Source organism: Sceloporus occidentalis, unplaced genomic scaffold (assembly GCF_023333645.1).
Source record: "Sceloporus occidentalis isolate IW3139 unplaced genomic scaffold, rSceOcc1.0.p SCAF_7, whole genome shotgun sequence".
Taxonomy (NCBI): domain Eukaryota; kingdom Metazoa; phylum Chordata; class Lepidosauria; order Squamata; family Phrynosomatidae; genus Sceloporus; species Sceloporus occidentalis.
In genome coordinates this window covers 63,027,459-63,046,222 of record NW_028316987.1, presented here as the reverse complement: position 1 = coordinate 63,046,222, position 18,764 = coordinate 63,027,459, and the positions used below count along the sequence as shown (strand labels likewise).

At 40.0% G+C, this 18,764-nt stretch overlaps 1 protein-coding gene across 4 annotated transcripts in view; it reads right to left on the bottom strand.

Moving 5' to 3' along the window:
- The window catches only part of ETV1 (ETS variant transcription factor 1), an 88,473-nt gene extending 76,945 nt beyond the window's left edge, over positions 1-11,528 (bottom strand). For 2 of the 4 annotated variants that reach the window (XM_089533140.1, XM_089533141.1), the window contains exons 1-3: positions 11,195-11,528; positions 10,351-10,438; positions 7,915-7,962 (exon numbers count right to left, since the gene is read on the bottom strand). In XM_089533140.1, the coding sequence (XP_089389266.1) occupies positions 7,915-7,962; positions 10,351-10,438; positions 11,195-11,239 (181 nt within the window). In that variant the 5' untranslated portion in view covers positions 11,240-11,528. Of the gene's footprint in view, positions 1-7,357; positions 7,783-7,914; positions 7,963-10,350; positions 10,439-11,194 lie in introns of those variants that run through there. The other 2 variants (XM_089533142.1, XM_089533143.1) reach the window with 1 other exon arrangement.
- Between the last annotated feature and the right edge of the window lie 7,236 nt (positions 11,529-18,764).

Genomic DNA, 18,764 nt, shown 5'->3' with positions numbered 1-18,764 from the left:
TTCAGCATTCTACAAGTTGTTTCACATCTCTCCACTACCTGCCACTGCCATCAATGCATTGCATAGTTTGGGAATGTTGAATCGGAGGGTGTACTGATTCAACAAAGTAAGACCTTGAAACTAGAATGTATAAATCATTTCCAAAAACTTGTATAGCTTTACAACAGATTTACTAATCATCAGCATAACTTTGCAGAATATGGTACAGCACAATATTTAAAACCAGTAAAGAATATATTCAATGCACAGGACAAATAGAGTAGCATGTTCCTTTTCTAAATGTGTAGGCTCACTTTTAAAACATACACCCTTCTTCTGTTATTGCAGGCATCTGGACCAAACACTCCGTATAGTCATTGCAGCCTAGTTTATAACTTACATCTGTACAATCTACCAATTTTGTTTTTATAGATGCAGAACAGTAAAATATGAAGTGCACTTCTTGGACACATTTTGGTAGCACGACAAACCAAAAAGACAGAGGAAAAGCTTCAGCTTTACTTTAGGCAGAAAATCTACAAATCATTAGTAATTTTATTACTACTTTTAATGTCTGCCTGAATACACTGACTTTACATTCATAACAAAAGGGATAGTCGTTGTTACTCCTGTTTTAAAAATTTTAGGAATAAAACTATTGTGTATCTTTTTTTATACAGATACAAAAATGAAAACCATTTTTAAAAAGTTACATTACATTTTGGGTTACTACCTGTATCAGTTTACAAAGTCCTGCAATATGAATGTCTGAAATCTAATTATTATTTTCCCCACCATTTTCAAATAAATCAAAATGTGCTTGGGCACTTGTTCTGACATTTGATGCTTCTTCTTGGATATACGCTCTATTCCCTGAAGACATACCAAGTGCCATGTTTATGAAATACTCATACCTATCTTTCACATTACAAATAATAAAACTACTGATGGAATATGAAGTAGACTTCAGAATTAACGCTGCATTCCAAGATTTAAAATTCACTTTAAAATAAAATTCAAACTCCAGTGTCCAACCAATTCCCCCCCACCCACTCCATCACAGCAAGACGACAATTCCTCCACACATTAAAAAGTAAGATCTGTGCTAATGTAAATGTGCCAGGAATGCTTTTACAGAACCTCCCTCAAAGACCTCTGTATCAAAAACCTCAAGGACTTGCAAGTCAAACCAGCAATCAGACAGTTAACCAGAACTAAAACTTGGATGGCTGAAAAGAAAAATATGACTTTTGAGTGCTGTAACTGCAGGCATATTTATATATCATTCATTTCCTCTTTTCTTGTCATTGCCAATGCTGCAATTCTGTGAGGCTGTCATAAAAGCTACAGTGGTTTTGAACATGGTGACAGTGGTGTTGGCGAAGGAAAGAAAAGGGCATATCAATATAACCATTCATTGAACATAACATGAGGAAATGGAGGATGTTTAAATGTCTTCAAGATGTAGACTAATCAATTAATGATACTTCAGGGGGAGAAATAAATTTTACAAGTGTTCTGATGAGATTAAGCATATGGCAATATTGGTAATAATGGAAACAGTTCTATCAGGTGGATTCCACATTAACAGAAGAGTTGCCGCCAATTCACTGACTCTTTCTTGACTGAACAACATCTGTTCTTAGCTTAAGTCTGATTATTACCAAATGTTCCTCCTTTGCCAGCCCCCTCCCCTGCGGTCCAGTTTCTCACCATCTCCCATGGGGAGAAGTAATGGCAACAAAGTGTTAATTATGATCTTTACAAGGAAATCTCTGTTTAGATGTTGAGATTTCTCAAACTCATTGGCTTAATTAAAACTGAAACTACTTAGATGCACCGTCCCACATATATTTACTCAGAAGTAAGTCCCACTGTGTGCAACGGGCTTAACTCTGGCACACGCATAGGCTTGGGCTATTTGTGCATTCAATATTTTAAATCAGCATTGAACTATTTTAGAGATGCACTGTTTAATATGAAAAAGAAGAGAACTAAACAGGTTATTTGAGGAGGTCAGACGCTCACACACAGCATATCCAGCAAACTAAATATACAGCCAGTAGCAAGCTGGAAAAGAGCAATAAACCGAGGGTCAATTTACTTCCTTTTCTGGCACCCCCCCCCTTTTTTTTTTTTAAAGAAAATATGTGTGCAGAAGAGGGAGAGGATGGAAAACCAGGCACCAGCCCATACAAAAGAAGTTGATATTTAATTAAAACCAGCTCTATCCACTGTAACAATGACCTGGAGCCAAACAAGGCAAAAAAGATGTATGAGTCATTCTTTCTGCCAGTGAATGAGACAGCTGATCTCCTAAGCAATTCTTCAAGACAAGCAGTCAGAACTGGAGCTCTGCCTCCATTCACAAAAACAGAATCCAGTAAGAAACATGTGGCCTCAACCACAATCTTTCTTGTCACACCCTGACAGAAAAAGAGAGAGAAAGAGAAGGAAAACCAAGTAAACTTGAACTTTTTACATAAACACATCCATTTTACTGCTTTGTCTGAGATACAGCACAGACCCAGCTAGAAGAACAAATTGAATAAATGAGGCATCAAGTAAAACTTAAGTAGCTGGTACAACAGCTCCCAAAAGGGGAGTTAAAGAATCCCCACTATATGCAGTGCCATTCAGTGGAGAGAGAAAGAGAAGAGTAGACAAGGCAGATCACCGGGGAAATAGCTATATTTGTTCTTGTTTAAACAACTTTCTACAGAGCACAGCAATATTTCTAGTAGTACTTCCTCTTCACTTTTTGGCAGCCCATTTTACAGCTAAATACAAATGAATTTGGATTATCAAGGAGTTACAGATCTCCTGTAAGGAGCACATCCACATGTCCCAAAAAACAATGGGGCAAAGATTATACTTATTCCAATATTGGCGTTAAGTGCTACTTTTAATATTCTAAAAACAAGACTAAACATCCCATATGCTCAATGGATATTATAAAATCAAAAATCTAAGTCATCTATGAGAACATTTTAAGAAAAAAGACAGCACAATTTTCTTCTCCAACAAAAGTTACCAGTATCACCAGCATTTCTGAATGTTTTGCTTAATATCATTTCAAGAAATTGTCCCCACTTACTCGCTTTGTAGATCTTCAGAATCTATCTATCCACCAGTCATCCAGTGATTTGCCAAACTGCTGTGATGATTCTATGATTCTCTCTGTTTATTCAGATTTTAAAAATTGGATTTAAAAAAAATGCTTGCAAATTAAAGAAAAGCATATCAAATTCAGAGAGCATATCAAATTGAACAAGAGTGTATCAAATCTGGATGTTGAATTAGGACTCTGGAGACCAGGGTTCAAATTTCCACTCAGCCATGGAAACCCACTTGGGCAAGTCACAATTTTGCCTTGGGGTTTCCAGTTGGAAACAACTGGAAAATACAAAACAAAAACTATCAAATGTAAGTTAGTTTTGACGGTACTGTTCTAATCTTAAAACTGTCAACTCTTTAAAACACTCCTCGAAAGTAGTCACCAAAGACAAGTGAAATGAATTGTCAGTCTCAATTTAGCCATAATACAAAAATATTATATCCATTCCCAATGAACCCAAAGGCTCTTAAGATACTACTTTATGTGCTCTTGGCAGTATTTAAAAGTGTCATAAACATTTCCCCACAAATCCTAGCATTGCTCTTTTGGCACACCCGTTGTCACACCTACCTTTCCCATCCCATCCCCGTCAACTCCAGGAACTTGCAATCTGTAAAATCCCTAAAATTACGCATATTAGGTCTAACATTTCAACATCATCTTTCAAATACTTCTGGGTTTTTAACTGCACTAGGGATACTCTAAGATCTCAAGATCACAATTCTCTTGTGTTGAGAAATTAGTTTCCTACGTAAAATTTTGCCTTCCTTTCATTTCTTTTTTAAAAGAGAGACTTTAAATACAAAATGATACAGGATCATTGGTATTAAAAGGTACTCTAGCTGTGTTTATAAGGGAAGGAGAAAGATGCGCCTGGGTATCTGAACTTTCAGGTTTTACCTTCCAATTGAAATGAGAATTGATGGATGGACTAATTACTAGCAAGTACTTTCATGCTAAAGAGAGGCGAAAGTCAAACATGCCCCAATGCCCATAACATACCAGCTTTCCCTGTAGCAGGATACCTGAGGTGCATTCATTCCAAAAGTTTATTCACCAAAGTTGACCATTGCTCAGTGGCATCAATATATTTTAAAGAAATCAATTTCTTATTATCTGGATATCCTGTGCCATCTTGAGGAGGGAAGAAAGAAGAGAGAAACAATTCCTTCACCTGTCCCTTTGAGCAATAACAAATTAGGCTATGTTAAAAGTCCACATGTTCCTTTGGCAAATCAATATTTGTGTTTACATAAATAGGTTTTTAACATATCTCTTATAATATTTCCACTGCAGTTTATCATATTTGAAAAAAATATTTTTCAAATACGTATTTAAACAAATAACTTCCCCTTTCATGTCTTTTTTCTTTCAGCCACAAAGTATTTCTGCCACAGCACAGCAGGTTTCCAGTTATTTTCATTTTGTTGTTGTTGTTGTTACAGAACAAACAGTAGGAGCGTCTCGTAATGAAAAATACATTACATTTAATACTTGAATTAATTATTTCAAGTCAGTGGTTAAGTTCTATTTTTCAAGAGGAACAATGCAATATATCCACATTCAAAAGAATGCCGGGTCAAAATGGGGCCACTGTGGCATCACAACACAGAAAACTAGTGGGCAGTTATAGTCCAATCTAAAAGGTGCAACTCAGACATAAGTTCCAGCAAGTGAGGGAACTTTTAAGTCAATGCCCAAAAGAATGCCTGCCATATGAATACTATTTAACTTTTGGGAGGTGATATTAACACTTTTTTTAAGTTAGGAAATTACTCTTATTTTAAACCACCCCATAACAACTAATAAGACACAGACGTTTTCCACTGGAGGTGGGAGGCATTTACTTAATTCTCTTCCTTATATATAAAGCATGGGGGAAAGTTTTTTGTCAAGCACTTTCCAGCTTTTCTTGCGCCACAGGATACAACATATTTCTGAATGTCACATTCTGGATTTGGCACAATGTATACACATCAGACAAGAGCGAGAAAACAAAACAGCCCCCGTCTCTATTCACCACTTTGAATTATTTTTCCACCTCCAATACATATGTAAATCCCATTGTTTCCAATGGCACTTTTGTGCACATGCTGAAAAGAGAATAGACTGTTTATGATTACTCATTTTAAGCAACATTCTCCCCAGAAGAATAGGGACATTGATAAATATGCAGCTGAAGCGCCACAACTATTAAGGACAATTCTTCCTCTTGCTCACCCCCCTCAGTCCTTCATATCCAAGGAGCTAAGCATGTTGTGGTGGAACAGGCAGATTTTTATGACCTGGTTACTACCCAGTGAGAACTCTGAACTCCTGGGAGAATGCTGGCAATTACTATTGTGCTACCTTTTAAACAAAAAGGAAAGGGGGGGATCAAAATGTCATGTACAGTTCCTGGCTATAGAGCATCATGAAATAAATATGTAAACAAACAGCACGGCTGCCAATTTGGCAAGGGCTGCAACTTTAGAAAAGAACCAGAAGGACATAAATGGACAAAATCAAGCATTGGGTTAAAGACAGCAGTAATTTGAAAAGCATCTTTGCAACAGAAAGGTCATCTCCGGTGGAATTGCAATTGGTTTTGACTATTAGAAACCTCAAAAGACCCACCAACACCACCCTCCAAAGCAGAGAAAGACAGACAAACAGATAGAATGATCATGAAGTTGTGGTTGTCAAGTTCTGACTCTAAAAACTTTCCTCTTCCTCCAACATACCAACCCCCTCCCTGCACTCTATCAGTATGTGTATTATCTAGGATATTCTGGAATAATAAGACCTATATCATCTTTAGAAGTTTATTGAAACATAGTTCCAAAAGCCGTGGCTGCAATTCTAGAGCTTAAATATTTCTTAACAGGATTTTTTTTTAAATAAGCATATTTCAGTAACAGTAGCAATAGAGTTCAACTTTCATCTTTTAGTTGAGTGACAGAACACAATAATACATTGTTTTTAGTGGAACTTACAAGTTTATAACGGCAACCTACATTCTTAATTTACCAGGGAGTATTTCTGTAAATAAACATACCTAGAAAAGTGACAGGGAACGATATGGAAAAAAATATTTCTGAATTCCTTCCTCACATATAGAATCATTTTAGAATACTGCTACAGAATATGTGATGATATTAAAATGATATAAAAATAATTCAATAAGATGATTATTACATCCAGTCACAATTTCTCCCGTTAAAATTTTCTTCAGGTAAAAGTTTCAACTTACAGTTACTATCGAACAAATTCTAACATGATTTTAAAAGCTTGCATCTCTAAAGAGTTGGAATCAGTAGTCACACCCCAACATTAAGGATATCCAACCACCTTCTTGCTTATTAAAAGACAAAAACACAAGCATATGCATAGATCTTTACTGAAGTTATGCTAATATAATGATTCACTACTTCAACTTAAGGTGCATCAGTTCAATTGAAAGTTTACTGCCATTTGCAGATATACGTAATAGAAGACCAGGCTTCTTTTTACTAAAATTCTTTATAAACAGCATACATAAGAACAAGGAATAAGAAGAACAGAAAAGGCATACACTTTATACTGATTACTTGGCAAACTATCTGGAGAGATAGCAAAAAGCTAGTCAGTCTATATATCATCATAGCATTTCCTCCCTTCCATGTTAAGCAATCAGATTAAGCTCTCCGTTCATCTTCTCATCTCCAAAAGAAACAGAATGTCCATTCAAGAAAATGTCATGCACATTCAGTAAGAGAGAGAAAGAGGAAAAAATAAGAACTTCTATGAATACTGAAAGTACACAAGCAAGTCAGACAACATATACAATATTAGCTATATCTGAGTGAGATTTAATTCAAAGGCTTGTGTGTCTAAAGTAAAATACATACATACTGTTAAAAACACAAAACATATATACTAAATCATGTTTATGCTGCAAATAAACAAGGTTGTTGTGTTTTTTTAAAAAAAGAACCAAACACATCACAAAAGAAAGCTTTAGGGTTTCAGCTAAAAATATCTCTGCAAGAAACAACTTTCCTTGCCTTTGCAAAACTTCTCTCAAATTCTCATTCCCCTCTAGTAAAAATTTACATCTATTCCACTTCACCATTACACCTATTTCCGTAAAAACTGTCAGCACAGCTTGAGTAACAGCATCGGATTTCAAGAGTAAAAGAAAGAAGGGAGGAGAAAATCCAAGTTCTCTTTTAAAAAGCCTTACAAAAGAAAATCAAAAATAAAATAAACTTCCCTGCTCCTTAAGCCTTTGATACACACCTAATGTTCTGTGTTGCGAGCAAGGTGGAAAGAAGACACTTGCACTTAAATCTTGAAGCATCCCGTCCTGATGAACCCAGAGAAACTATATTCTGCCATCAGAAAAGTACTTCCACCAGAACACCAAACAATTGTATGCACTGCTCTAAAGGAAAAGAGCAAGCCCAGTTCTGGCTGTATGCAGTCTCCTGAGGTACAATAATATAAACCTGATCAATTGCAATTAAAATCTGAACAGAGGCTTGGAACTTGAAGTCTTGGTGCATTAGTTCTTGCCAAAAGCAGATGTGATTGTGAGCTGGAAGCAATTTCTCCTGGTAATTTGTGATGACATTGGGTAGAGCAGCCCCAGAGTCCCTAAAGACAAACTCATCAGAGGCTCTAATGTATGCATGACACATGAGGTGGCTCTTTTAGAGCTCAATTAATTGGGCTGAACATTAAGACAGCAAGTTCAGGGGACATTTTCCTCCCTCTCCCCCTCCCCTTTTCTTCCAGAGTTGTCCCCCCCTTTTTTTCCCCTTCCTTTTTTTTTAACAAAAGACTTTCCCCCTTACCTTCTGCAAGCCATGTCTCCTGTAATTGGCTCAGATCTTGAAACAGTTCTAAGGGAGGAAAAAAAGGAAGAGATGGATAAAGGACCAGCACTTTTTCTTCAAGCTGAATTAAGTGCTCTCTTTCTCACCCGCCCCGAAAGACAATATGCTAATTCTATTTTGCCTAATTTTGCACAGATCTTGCCCACAATGAATTACTCTTGAATTGTTATATTTATCCTCATTTGGATTCCACAAGAAACAGATGAGTGATTTTCTTTTTCTGAGCAATGACAATCAGGACCATTTTCAGCTAATGTGCATGCAGGATGTCTATTTAGACTGCAGTTCTGTGCAGACTGACTTGGAAGTAGGACCCACTGAAGTCAATAGGACTTCTCAGTTGACACAATAGGATGGCACACTCCAATCCAATTTAAGCACCACCTCATGTGTGTGTATCTACTTAGAAGTAAAATCCACTCAGCTCAGCAAGCCTACTCCCCAGAAAATGTTCAGAGGGGTGCAGCCTACTTTTTCTTTTACATTCACTCCCTTAATGCTCCAAAGCCCCCCCCCCCCCAGCTATATTGTTTTATTCCTATTTTTAATATGTGGTACTACAAAATGGCAAAGTAAAATCCATCCCCTCACTTTTTTAAGGCAAAGCACATCAATGCTGTGACAAAACAAGGATTTATAGTTTAAACTTTGTGTGTTAAATATACTTGGGGAAACTCAGGTCAGTGTATCTCAGTCAATATCCACCCGCCCAATGTTTTCATTCTTCAAGACTTAAGAGTCGTGGTGGTTTGAATCAGTTGTTTGCAAGGCTTAAACAGTCCCCTCAGTTTGCATAGCTGTCTTTTAAAAGAATCAAAGCATTCACACTGGACACAGGAGTACTTTTAATAGAGCGTTTGTGGATACTTACCAGCTTTCTAAATGATTACAGATCATGCTCTGCAAGCTGGTGGTGGATGGTTAGGAAGTTTTTTCAATGAACACCCAAATGGGCAGGCAAGGGGTGTAGGATACAAAGATTATATAAAGGGGGTGCATGTGTTGCTGATGGTCTTAATTTCTGTGCACAATTCTATGGACTCAGTAAAGTGTGAGCAAAGTCAGGCAGGTGTCTAAACACCCACCATTACCCAACAGCGAGCATTACAGGGACAATCCAGCAAAGGACCGCTGCTGGAGGACAACCATTCTGTTCACTGCAGTGGCATCTGCAGAAATATCTCCCTCCCACACAGCACACTGAAAGGGAGACTAGAATAACATCAGGGACATAGCTAGGATTTTAGGAAGGGGGAGTCCAGACTAAGTGCCACCATTATAATGGGGCTTGGGTGTGGCAGCGCAGCAGCACACACCATTCATTTTTCTAATGGAAGGGGGGGTCCAGACCCCAAGAACCCCCCCCCCCTTGGCTACATCCCTGATAACATTGCTGTAAACTCAAGATTTCCAACATGGTGTTGTGGTTTGAGTGTTGGACTATGACACTGGAGACCAGGGTTCTGCGCTCAGCCATGAAACCACTTGGGTGACCTTGGGCAAGTCATATTCTCTCAGCCTCAGGGAAAGGCAATAGCAAACCCCCTCTGAAGAAACGTGCCAAGAAAGCCCTATGATGGGTTTACCTTAGGAATATGGTAAGTTGGAAATGACCTGAAGGCACCCAAAAACAACAACAACAAACTCAAGGTGTTAGCTCTGTGGAACTTAGTTTTAAGATAGAACTGGCAAAGTGTACTTATTTCCCTCAGACCCAGTGCATCTGAGGAAGTAGACTTAAGTCTATGAAAGCTCATGCTGCCAATTTCTTTTGTTTAGTTCTCAGAGGGCCTACAAGATCTCTCCACATACTTATTTCTCTCCTGGCATTCTCTGTGCTACTATTACAACTGAAAGAACAGAGACAAAAAGGGCAATACATACACACAGGTCTTTTTGCCATTGCCAAGTGCACTGTACCTTGTGTCACTGAGGTGGTTTGAATCCAAATACTGGCAAAGGGTCAATGCAAAAGGTTCCTGATCCTTCCAAAACTCAACAGAGGCAGCAGGGTAAGGAAACTTTGCTGGGACAGATGCTGACAAGGCCTAGAAATGAGGAGGTGTCACACTGAAGCTTAGCAAAGTCTCACCTCAGGTGTGCACAATATGATTTATGTCGCTTTGGTGCAAAGATGCCTAACACACCGAGGGTGAGTCATGGAAGGTACAGCAAGTTAGCGGGGAATTGCTTTTGTCAGCTTGCATCGCATCATTAAACATGGGGTTATTTTTCTTGCCTCACTTCTATAAACAGAGGTAGACAAGAATCAGGGGACAAAGGGGGGAATTAAAGCATCTACAGATGCACACTAAAATATAAAAAACACATCAGAGGTTATGGTGATATTAAGAGTGGGGAGTCAATACAACTGCTCACAACACACAGCCTCACCTTCTGAGTCATGAGCCAGATCTCGGTTAATTAATTTTCTTTTCCTGACATTTGTCGGTCGCTCATTACAGTTTCTCCCACAGGGGTTCTACAAACAGGGAGAAAAAATCCTGGTTACTTTGAAGGAAAAGGTGGAGGAAGAGGTGAAACCACTATCCATCCTAGGTGTCCTTTTCAAAAAGTATTTCGAGAAGGAAAAGAAAGCTTTGCTATTGATCTAGGTGGGACTTTCAAACTTCTGGTTACCAATAAGATGGTGATTATTGTCCAGAGGAGTTTGACATCTCCAACCACCTAAACCAAACACATCTTTGCCCACACCTAGGACTTTCCTATGCAAGTACTGGAGATCCCTTTTTTAAAAAGGCATTTGCAAGGGCAAACACTTGCACAAAACTTTTTTTCTCTTCTGTTCTGAAAAGAAGCCCAGCCATTGATTTCAGACGAAGGGGGAGGCAATGATAATATACCACTTCATTTTTCAAGCTGATTTGTCCTTTTTTAAAAAAGAAAATGAACAGGGTTTAACAAATAGAAAGGAAAGGGGGAAAAGGTGGGTTTGCCCCCTTTCATCCTCCTCAGGTTGGAAGGGGAAAATAGTGAGTAACTTTGCAAACAGGGGGACTCTTTTACCACTATGGGAGGGGAGGGGCTGTTTTGTTTTTCCTGGGGGGGAAAAAGATTGATTTAAAACAAAATAAAAAATCATATTGTCATCAAACCCCATAATAATTCCTCCCCACATGCAAATAAAATTGAATAAAATCCCCCTACCTTGCCCCCCCCATCCCAGAAAAACCCCACTTTAAAAGCCCAAGATCCAACTTGGGAAGTGATCACTCACATTGGTGACCATGTAAGGCACTTGCTGGTCATAAAATCCATCCATCCTGCAGACTTTAACGGAGAGATATAGATATAGATAGGTTGGCAAGGAAAAGGATGAGGGCTATGCTTTTCTGGACATTGGACTTTAAAATAAAAAAAGGATCTTTCCTCCAGATGTGCTCTGCTTGCAGCCTGCAAGAAAAAAAGAAAGAAAAAACAAAACAAACACACAAGATGGCTTTTAGAGATATAGTTTCCCTCCCCTCCTTCTCCTCCTCCTTGGAAAAAAAGGGGAGGAAGAGCGAAAAAAAAGTCATGAATGAACCGCTTCTATTTGCATAGCTAATGATCCTCCAAGAGATCCATTCATAAACCCACAGAAAGAGAGAGAGACACACACAGAGAGAAAGAGCCCTCCTTCTTCTGGGCTACAAACAAGAGCTGGAAAAGGAAAGGGATCGGATGCTAGCAAAGGGGGAGGGACAAACTACCCTTCCCAGGATTCCATAGCCTTGAGCCCGGGCAGTGGAAAGCGCTCTCAAACCGGAGCATCCCTCCAGTGCAGATGCAGAGGTCTGTTTTATTATTTTTGTAATGGAAAAGAAATCCCTAGATCTGGTGCAGCAGCAAGAAAGAAAGAAAGAAAGAGAGAAAGAAAAGGCTGAATGAATCCACATGAATCCTGGACCACAGAAAAAAAGTTGTGGCATGGAGGGGGGGGGATGACAAAACCAAACAGACCCACCTGAAGGTGCTGCAAAGGTGCCCGGCGGCCCCCCCCCCCCCCCCTGCAGAGAGCAAGCAAGGCAGAAGAGTGCCTCCCAATGGAAGGCAGCTCTGGGCTTTTTCCTCCCAAGGCACCCCCCTTGACAGCCAGGGCTGGATGCCGCGGCTGGGCTCCCCCTCCCCCTCCCCAAAGGCTGGATCGCCTCCTCCTCCCCATTGGCTCGCCTCGCCTTGCCCAGGATCGGATTTCGCCCTGTCAATCAGCTTGCCTTTCCACACATAGATACACACACAGCCTGCCTGACACACAGCTAGCTATACAGGGAAACAGGGAAAAGATGGATCCGGCTGGATTCTGCAAGGGATTCCTCTCCACCAGCTTCCCTTGCAGGGATCCTCCAAGGCTGAACCCCCTTTCAGCTCCCTGGTGGCTCCCTGATGCCATGGCATTCTGGGAGATTTGGGGTTTTGCTGTCTTGGGTGCTTGGGTGCCACAGCAAACCCCAGCCCCCCTCCCCCCCCAAAATAGCATTGAATCAAATTGAGGTCCACTTTTAAAAATATATATATATATTTTTTTCATTGAAACCAAAGTTCACTTTATTGTCGTTCATAGAATCTATAAATCCTAGAGTTGGAAGATACCCCAAGGGCCATCCAGTCCAACCCCATTCAGCCATGCAGGAACTCTCAATCAAAGCACCTGCGACAGATGGCCATCCAGCCTCTGCTTAAAGACCTCCAAGGAGGGAGGCTCCACTACACTCTGAGGGAGTGTGCTCCACTGTCCAACAGCCCTTACTGTCAGGAAGTTCCTCCTAATTGTTGTTGTTGTCCTCATTTATTTGCATAGGGCCATAAATGTACATAGCCCTTGCTGTTGGCCTCATTTCCACTACCTTTTAAGCCTGATCACAAATCAGTTGAAGTGGTTCAAACGGCCCCAGTTCCCACTTGAACCAAATTGTTGAAGTGATTCTGAGAGGGGGGGCGTGCTCCAGACCCATTTAACCCACGTCTTTTGGACACCAATGTTTTCCACGGCCTTTTTGATAAATCGATTCCACACAAGTGTGAACCAGACACGGATCGGAATCAGTAATAATTCACAAATCAGTTTTGAATGACAGCATTTGAAATGTTGAGCCATTGTCCATACTGAAGCATGCAGTTAGAATCATAGAATCATAGAATCATAGAGTTGGAAGAGACCGCAAGGGCCATCCACTCCAAACCCCTGCCATGAAGGAAATCCATAATATCTTTTATTTGTTTTGGTCTGGGGATGTGTCAGTATTGATAATGATGAGAATATAAGAACAGTGATGTAGTAATAACTTCTGAAATGTGCAAGGTCTTGTATACACTCTCAGAAAAGAGATAGAATGGCTAGGTATTATTATTATTATTAAACTTTATTTCTAAAGCGCTGTAATTATACACAGCGCTGTACAAAGTCAAGTAGATAGAATCTGCTTTTCTGTTATTTGTATCCCAAAAGGCTAAACTCTTGATAAAAATTCATAGTAGAACAAAGGCATAAAAAAGGTCCATTAATCAAACCTAACAGTTAGGCTTATAATAATAATAATAATTTGCTTTATTTATATACTGCTATTCCAAAGATCATAGCGGTGAACAGCAAGTAAGCTAATTAGCATGAACCTTGACTACAGTGATGGTGCCTACTTCTGACAGCATAGCTTAAACTTGCGAAATACAAGGTTTTTTAAAAAACATGATCCCATTGAAATGCAGCCTTTAGCAATTAATTAGAAAAACCAATGTTTTTGCAAATTGCACTGTCATTGAAAGTGCAAACATAACATGGGAATTCTATCAAAGGAAAAGAAAGATATGCGTGCTCTCGGCTTGCTGATTTTGTTCGATGTTTGACTTCACTTTCATCTGTCACAAATAAGAATTAAAATTTGAAAGCCTTGTCATTGCCTCATTCACTTGCCAGAGTAGAGGGCACTGTGGGTGTGGAGGTGCAGACCGCAACAGGGTAACACCACTGCTCCCCAAACATCTGCTCTGCGGAGAAATGACCTGTGATATTTGCCTATGTCCCTTTAAAATGCTGGAGAGATGGTATGCGTAGAGTGAGACTCAATGGGAAGAGAAAGGAGAGCCCCAGTTTTTTTATTTTAAAAAATAACATTTTAAATTTAATTTTTTAAAAAAAAATGTCTGGTTTCATATCTATCTATCTATCTATCTATGAGAAACCAGACATTTTTTTAAAAAAATGAAATTTAAAATGTTATTTTTAATATATATATATATATATATATATATTCTTTTAAATTTTTCTTTAAAAACATCACATTTTACCAAATTTTCACTTTAACCACATGAAATGATGTATACGTAAATACATTTAGGCTGTGAATATGATATCATAATTTAAAGGTATAACTTTAATTTTGCTAGTTGTTTATGTCACACCTGCTGACATTACTGTCAGCAATGTAAGAAAATTGAGATATATGAGTGACATTAGTACAAAAAAGAAATTCCTAAAGATTCAGTATGGTGTGGTAAGGGAGGAGGCCCATGGGGAGGGGAGGTGACACCATGAGTTACCACATTGGGTGATGCCAACCCTAAGTGATGCCAACACCACTGGTACATGGTCTGTCTATTACCCTTGCAATAATAATAATAATTATTATTATTATTATTATTATTATTATTATTTATATACCGCTATTCCATGGATCATAGCGGTTTACAGCATAGTAAAAACAATTTAAAAACACAATATACAATAAGATAACAAGATAAAAACAACAATACAATTACAAGGCTGACAGAATGGAAAAACGTCACAGTCAGGGGGAGAAAAATAACACCAATGATTCATGGGGGGAATGCCTGATGAAAAAGGTAAGTCTTCAAGTTTTTCTTGAAAACGTCAAGGGAGGTGGACGTGCGGAGCTCATTAGGGAGTGCGTTCCAGAGTCTAGGGGCTGAGACAGAATAAGTCCTCCTCGTAACAGCGTAGCGGACATCTGGAACCGTCAACAGATGTCTTTCTCCTGATCTAAGAGTGCGGGGAGGACTATATGGGGAGAGGCGGTCCTCCAAGTACTCTGGGCCCAAGCCATATAGGGCTTTATAGGTGATAACCAACACCTTGTATTCGGCCCGGAAGCGAATAGGCAGCCAATGGAGATCTTTCAGAACAGGTGTTATATGGCTGCCCCTGGAGCAACCAGTGACCAGTCTTGCTGCCATATTCTGCACTAACTGAAGCTTCCGAGATTGGTACAAGGGTTGCCCCATGTAAATCTAGAAAATGACATCCATTAAAAAAAAAACATAGTTGCACTGCCTTGTATTCCCCCTTCACTATACCACTGTGCTGGATCAAAGATCCATTTTGCCCCATAATCAGTATACCAGTAAGATACCTAGAGTCTGCCCAACACATTTTGTTGCCTAATGCAGAGCAACAAATGGGACCACCTTCACCCTAAATCAAAATAAACAATATTATAAAGCGACTCAAGTTATTGTGGCACATGAGCCAGGAAATCCCACAAATTCTTCACACCTGATTCCTGACAATACAAATACAGTGTGAGAAACAAGGGGAAAAATAAGAAATACTGTATGATCAGTATTAAGAAACTATATGCTGCTGCTCCATGACATCCAAAATCTGGTGCCTGAACTGACCGCCTCACTCTGCTCAACAGTAGGCTGGTCCTGTAGATACTACTGCAAAATTCACGTACCAGGGATGGGCAAAACATGGCCTCTAGACCTCTTCTTTGTGACCACCAAGTTCTTATGTCAGTTCCCTAAAGCTCCCCAAGATCCCAAAAATTATTTTATAAAAAATATTTGGCACAATTTTCAAGCATTTTAAACCTAAAAACCAAGTAGAAAGCCTCAAATAACAACCCCAGGCACATACAAAAGAATAGCACCCTAGTTTCCCCAAATTTTCATCAGAATCCTTCCCAAGATGGTGGCCACAAATGACATTTCATCATTTATTATTACCATCTTGAGAAGGGTCTTGACAAAGATAGAGCTATTTGGGAGCAGTGTTTGGATGGGAGGGAGGGATTTGCCCCCATCCCTGGCCCCTGCACAGTTCCCCATCCTTCCTATAAGTCTCCCCTATTTGTTCTGAGCACATTGCTTCTGAATATGGAGGCTCCATCTCAATGCAATGGCCAGTTGATACCCTAGGGAAGATCTATTCTCCATTAACCAGTCAAACCTTCTTTTTAAATTATTTTAAAGTTTAATGTCAATTTTTAATCAACCCTTGAAGTTCTTATTCCTACGCTATGAAGGCTATGGAGTTGAGACTGCCATGGTCGCCTTAGTTGATGATCTTCGTCTGGGCATGGACAGGGGAAGCGTGTCCCTGTTAGTGCTTTTGGACATCTCAGCGGCTTTCGATACCATCGACCATGGTATCCTTCTGGAACGCCTGAGGGAGTTAGGAATCAGGGGCACTGCGCTCCAGTGGTTCCCTTCCTACCTCTCGGGTAGATTCCAGATGGTGCAGCTGGGGGACGTTTGCTCCGATAAGAAGGCGCTTACATCTGGTGTCCCTCAAGGAGCTATTCTGTCCCCTATGCTATTTAACATTTACATGAAACCGCTGGGAGAGATCATCCAGAGACACAGGGCGCTGTGTATGCTGATGACACCCAAATATGCTTCTCTGTGTCTCCGACTGATGCAGTGACTAGGGATGGCATCTCTCCTCTAAATGCCTGCTTGGAGTCGGTAATGGGCTGGATGAGGGAAAACAGACTCGGTCTGAATCCAGAGAAAATGGAAGTACTTGTGATAAGTTCTCCTGGCCCGGGAAAGGAAATTTGTCCACCTGTCCTGAATGGGATCACGCTCCCCCTGAAGGACTCAGTTCACAGTCTGGGGGTGCTTTTGGACTCGTCTCTCCACCTGACTTCTCAGGTGGATGTGACGGTCAGAAACGCCTGTTATCAGCTTTGGCTGATACGCCAGCTGCGACCCTACCTAGGCCAGAGGGACCTTGAAATGGTGGTACATGCTCTGGTAACCTCTCGATTGGATTTCTGTAATGCTCTCTACATGGGGCAACCCTTGTACCAAATCCGGAAGCTTCAATTAGTACAGAATATGGCAGCAAGGCTGGTCACTGGATGTTCCAGGGCTAACCATATAACACCTATTCTGCAAGATCTACACTGGCTGCCCATTTGCTTCCAAGCACAATACAAGGTGTTGGTTATTACCTTTAAAGCCCTAAATGGCTTGGGCCCAGGATACATGGAGGACCGCCTCTCCCTGTACAATCCGCCCCGCACTCTCAGGTCGGTGGGGAAGCATTTGTTGAGGGTCTCGAAGACGAGATATACATCGACCTCACAAAGGGCATTCTCCATCTCAGCCCCGCAGATTTGGAACACCCTCCCCGATGAGCTCTGTTCCGTCACCTCCCTAGACCTTTTAAGAAAAAAACTCAAGACTTTTCTTTTTCAACAAGCTTTCCCCCATCTATCCTAATATTGTTTTCCCTCGATATGCACATTGTTTTATCCAGCTAGTTTGTATTGGGTTTTAATAGTTGTATGGTTTTAATAGTTTTTAATTGTAAATTTAGTAGTTTTATCATTTGATTATGATTGTAATATGTTATGTTTTATTTTGAATTGATTTGTTTTGTTCTGTTGTACACCGCTTTGATATATTTTGGAAAAGCGGTCTATAAATAAACTGTATTATTATTATTATTATTATTATTATTATTATTATTATTATTACGCCACACAGCAGTAAGGTAGATTTAAGAGGGATATATTAGATAACTTAATATCAGTCTTTGATTTATAGTTTTCATGATGGCGTAAGGAAGAGACAAAACAGAGCTTGGAAGAATTACTTTTTTGGACAAATTCCCAAATCTGCCCAGCCAGCACCACCACTAGAAGACACAAACCAAAATACAATAGTACTGCTAGTGAAGTATAAACCTTCACTGGTGTACATCCACTGGTCTTCTGCTGTTACTGGCTGTGCAAATGACACCAGGACACACTCTCATGGCCAATGGAGCTGGGAGACAGCAAGGGTTCCAAATACCACCTGGCTGCAGCTGTACAGCTGGAAAAAAGAAATGGCCATCATCTTTCAGGACATCCAGTGAATGGGAGCACTGGTGGCACAGTGGCTCAATGCTGGTACTGCAGCCACTCACTCACAAGCCACAAGGCTGTGAGTTTAATCCCAGCCATGGGCTCCAGCGTCGACTCAGCCTGGCATCCTTCTGAGATCACTAAAATGAGTATCCAGCTTGTTGGGGGTAATTAGATTACATGTTGTAAACTGCTTAGAGACTGCTTAGTTCAGTATGAAGTGGTATAGAAATGTAGCTGTTATTGCTATTTCATTAGATGAGCAGGAATGAGAAGGCTGTTCCTTTTTCCCAATTGTTCAGTATAGCCAGATGGTATCTGGGAGATCCTCCCCAAATCTACTGGTAGGGTTGTGAGGGCAACCTGAGTTTATGGAAGACATTGTCACTGCAAAAATGGGTACTGGATCCCTCTTTCAACAAGCAAAAAAGTACAGGTTTATCCCTTATCCAAAATGCTTGGGACCAGAAGTGTTTTGGATTTCTGATTTTTTTTGTTTGGGGGGGGGGGGGATTTTGGAATATTATGTGGATATATAATGAGATATCTTGGATATGGGATCCATATATACTTGTGTACTCAACCTCGTGTATAAGTCAAGGGAAGGTTTTAGGGCCCAAATCATTGATTTTTATATGACCCATGGTTAGGTCAAGGGTAAAACTTAGGGGAGGAGAAGGTTTTAACATTGGATTGAGAAAGGAAGGAACT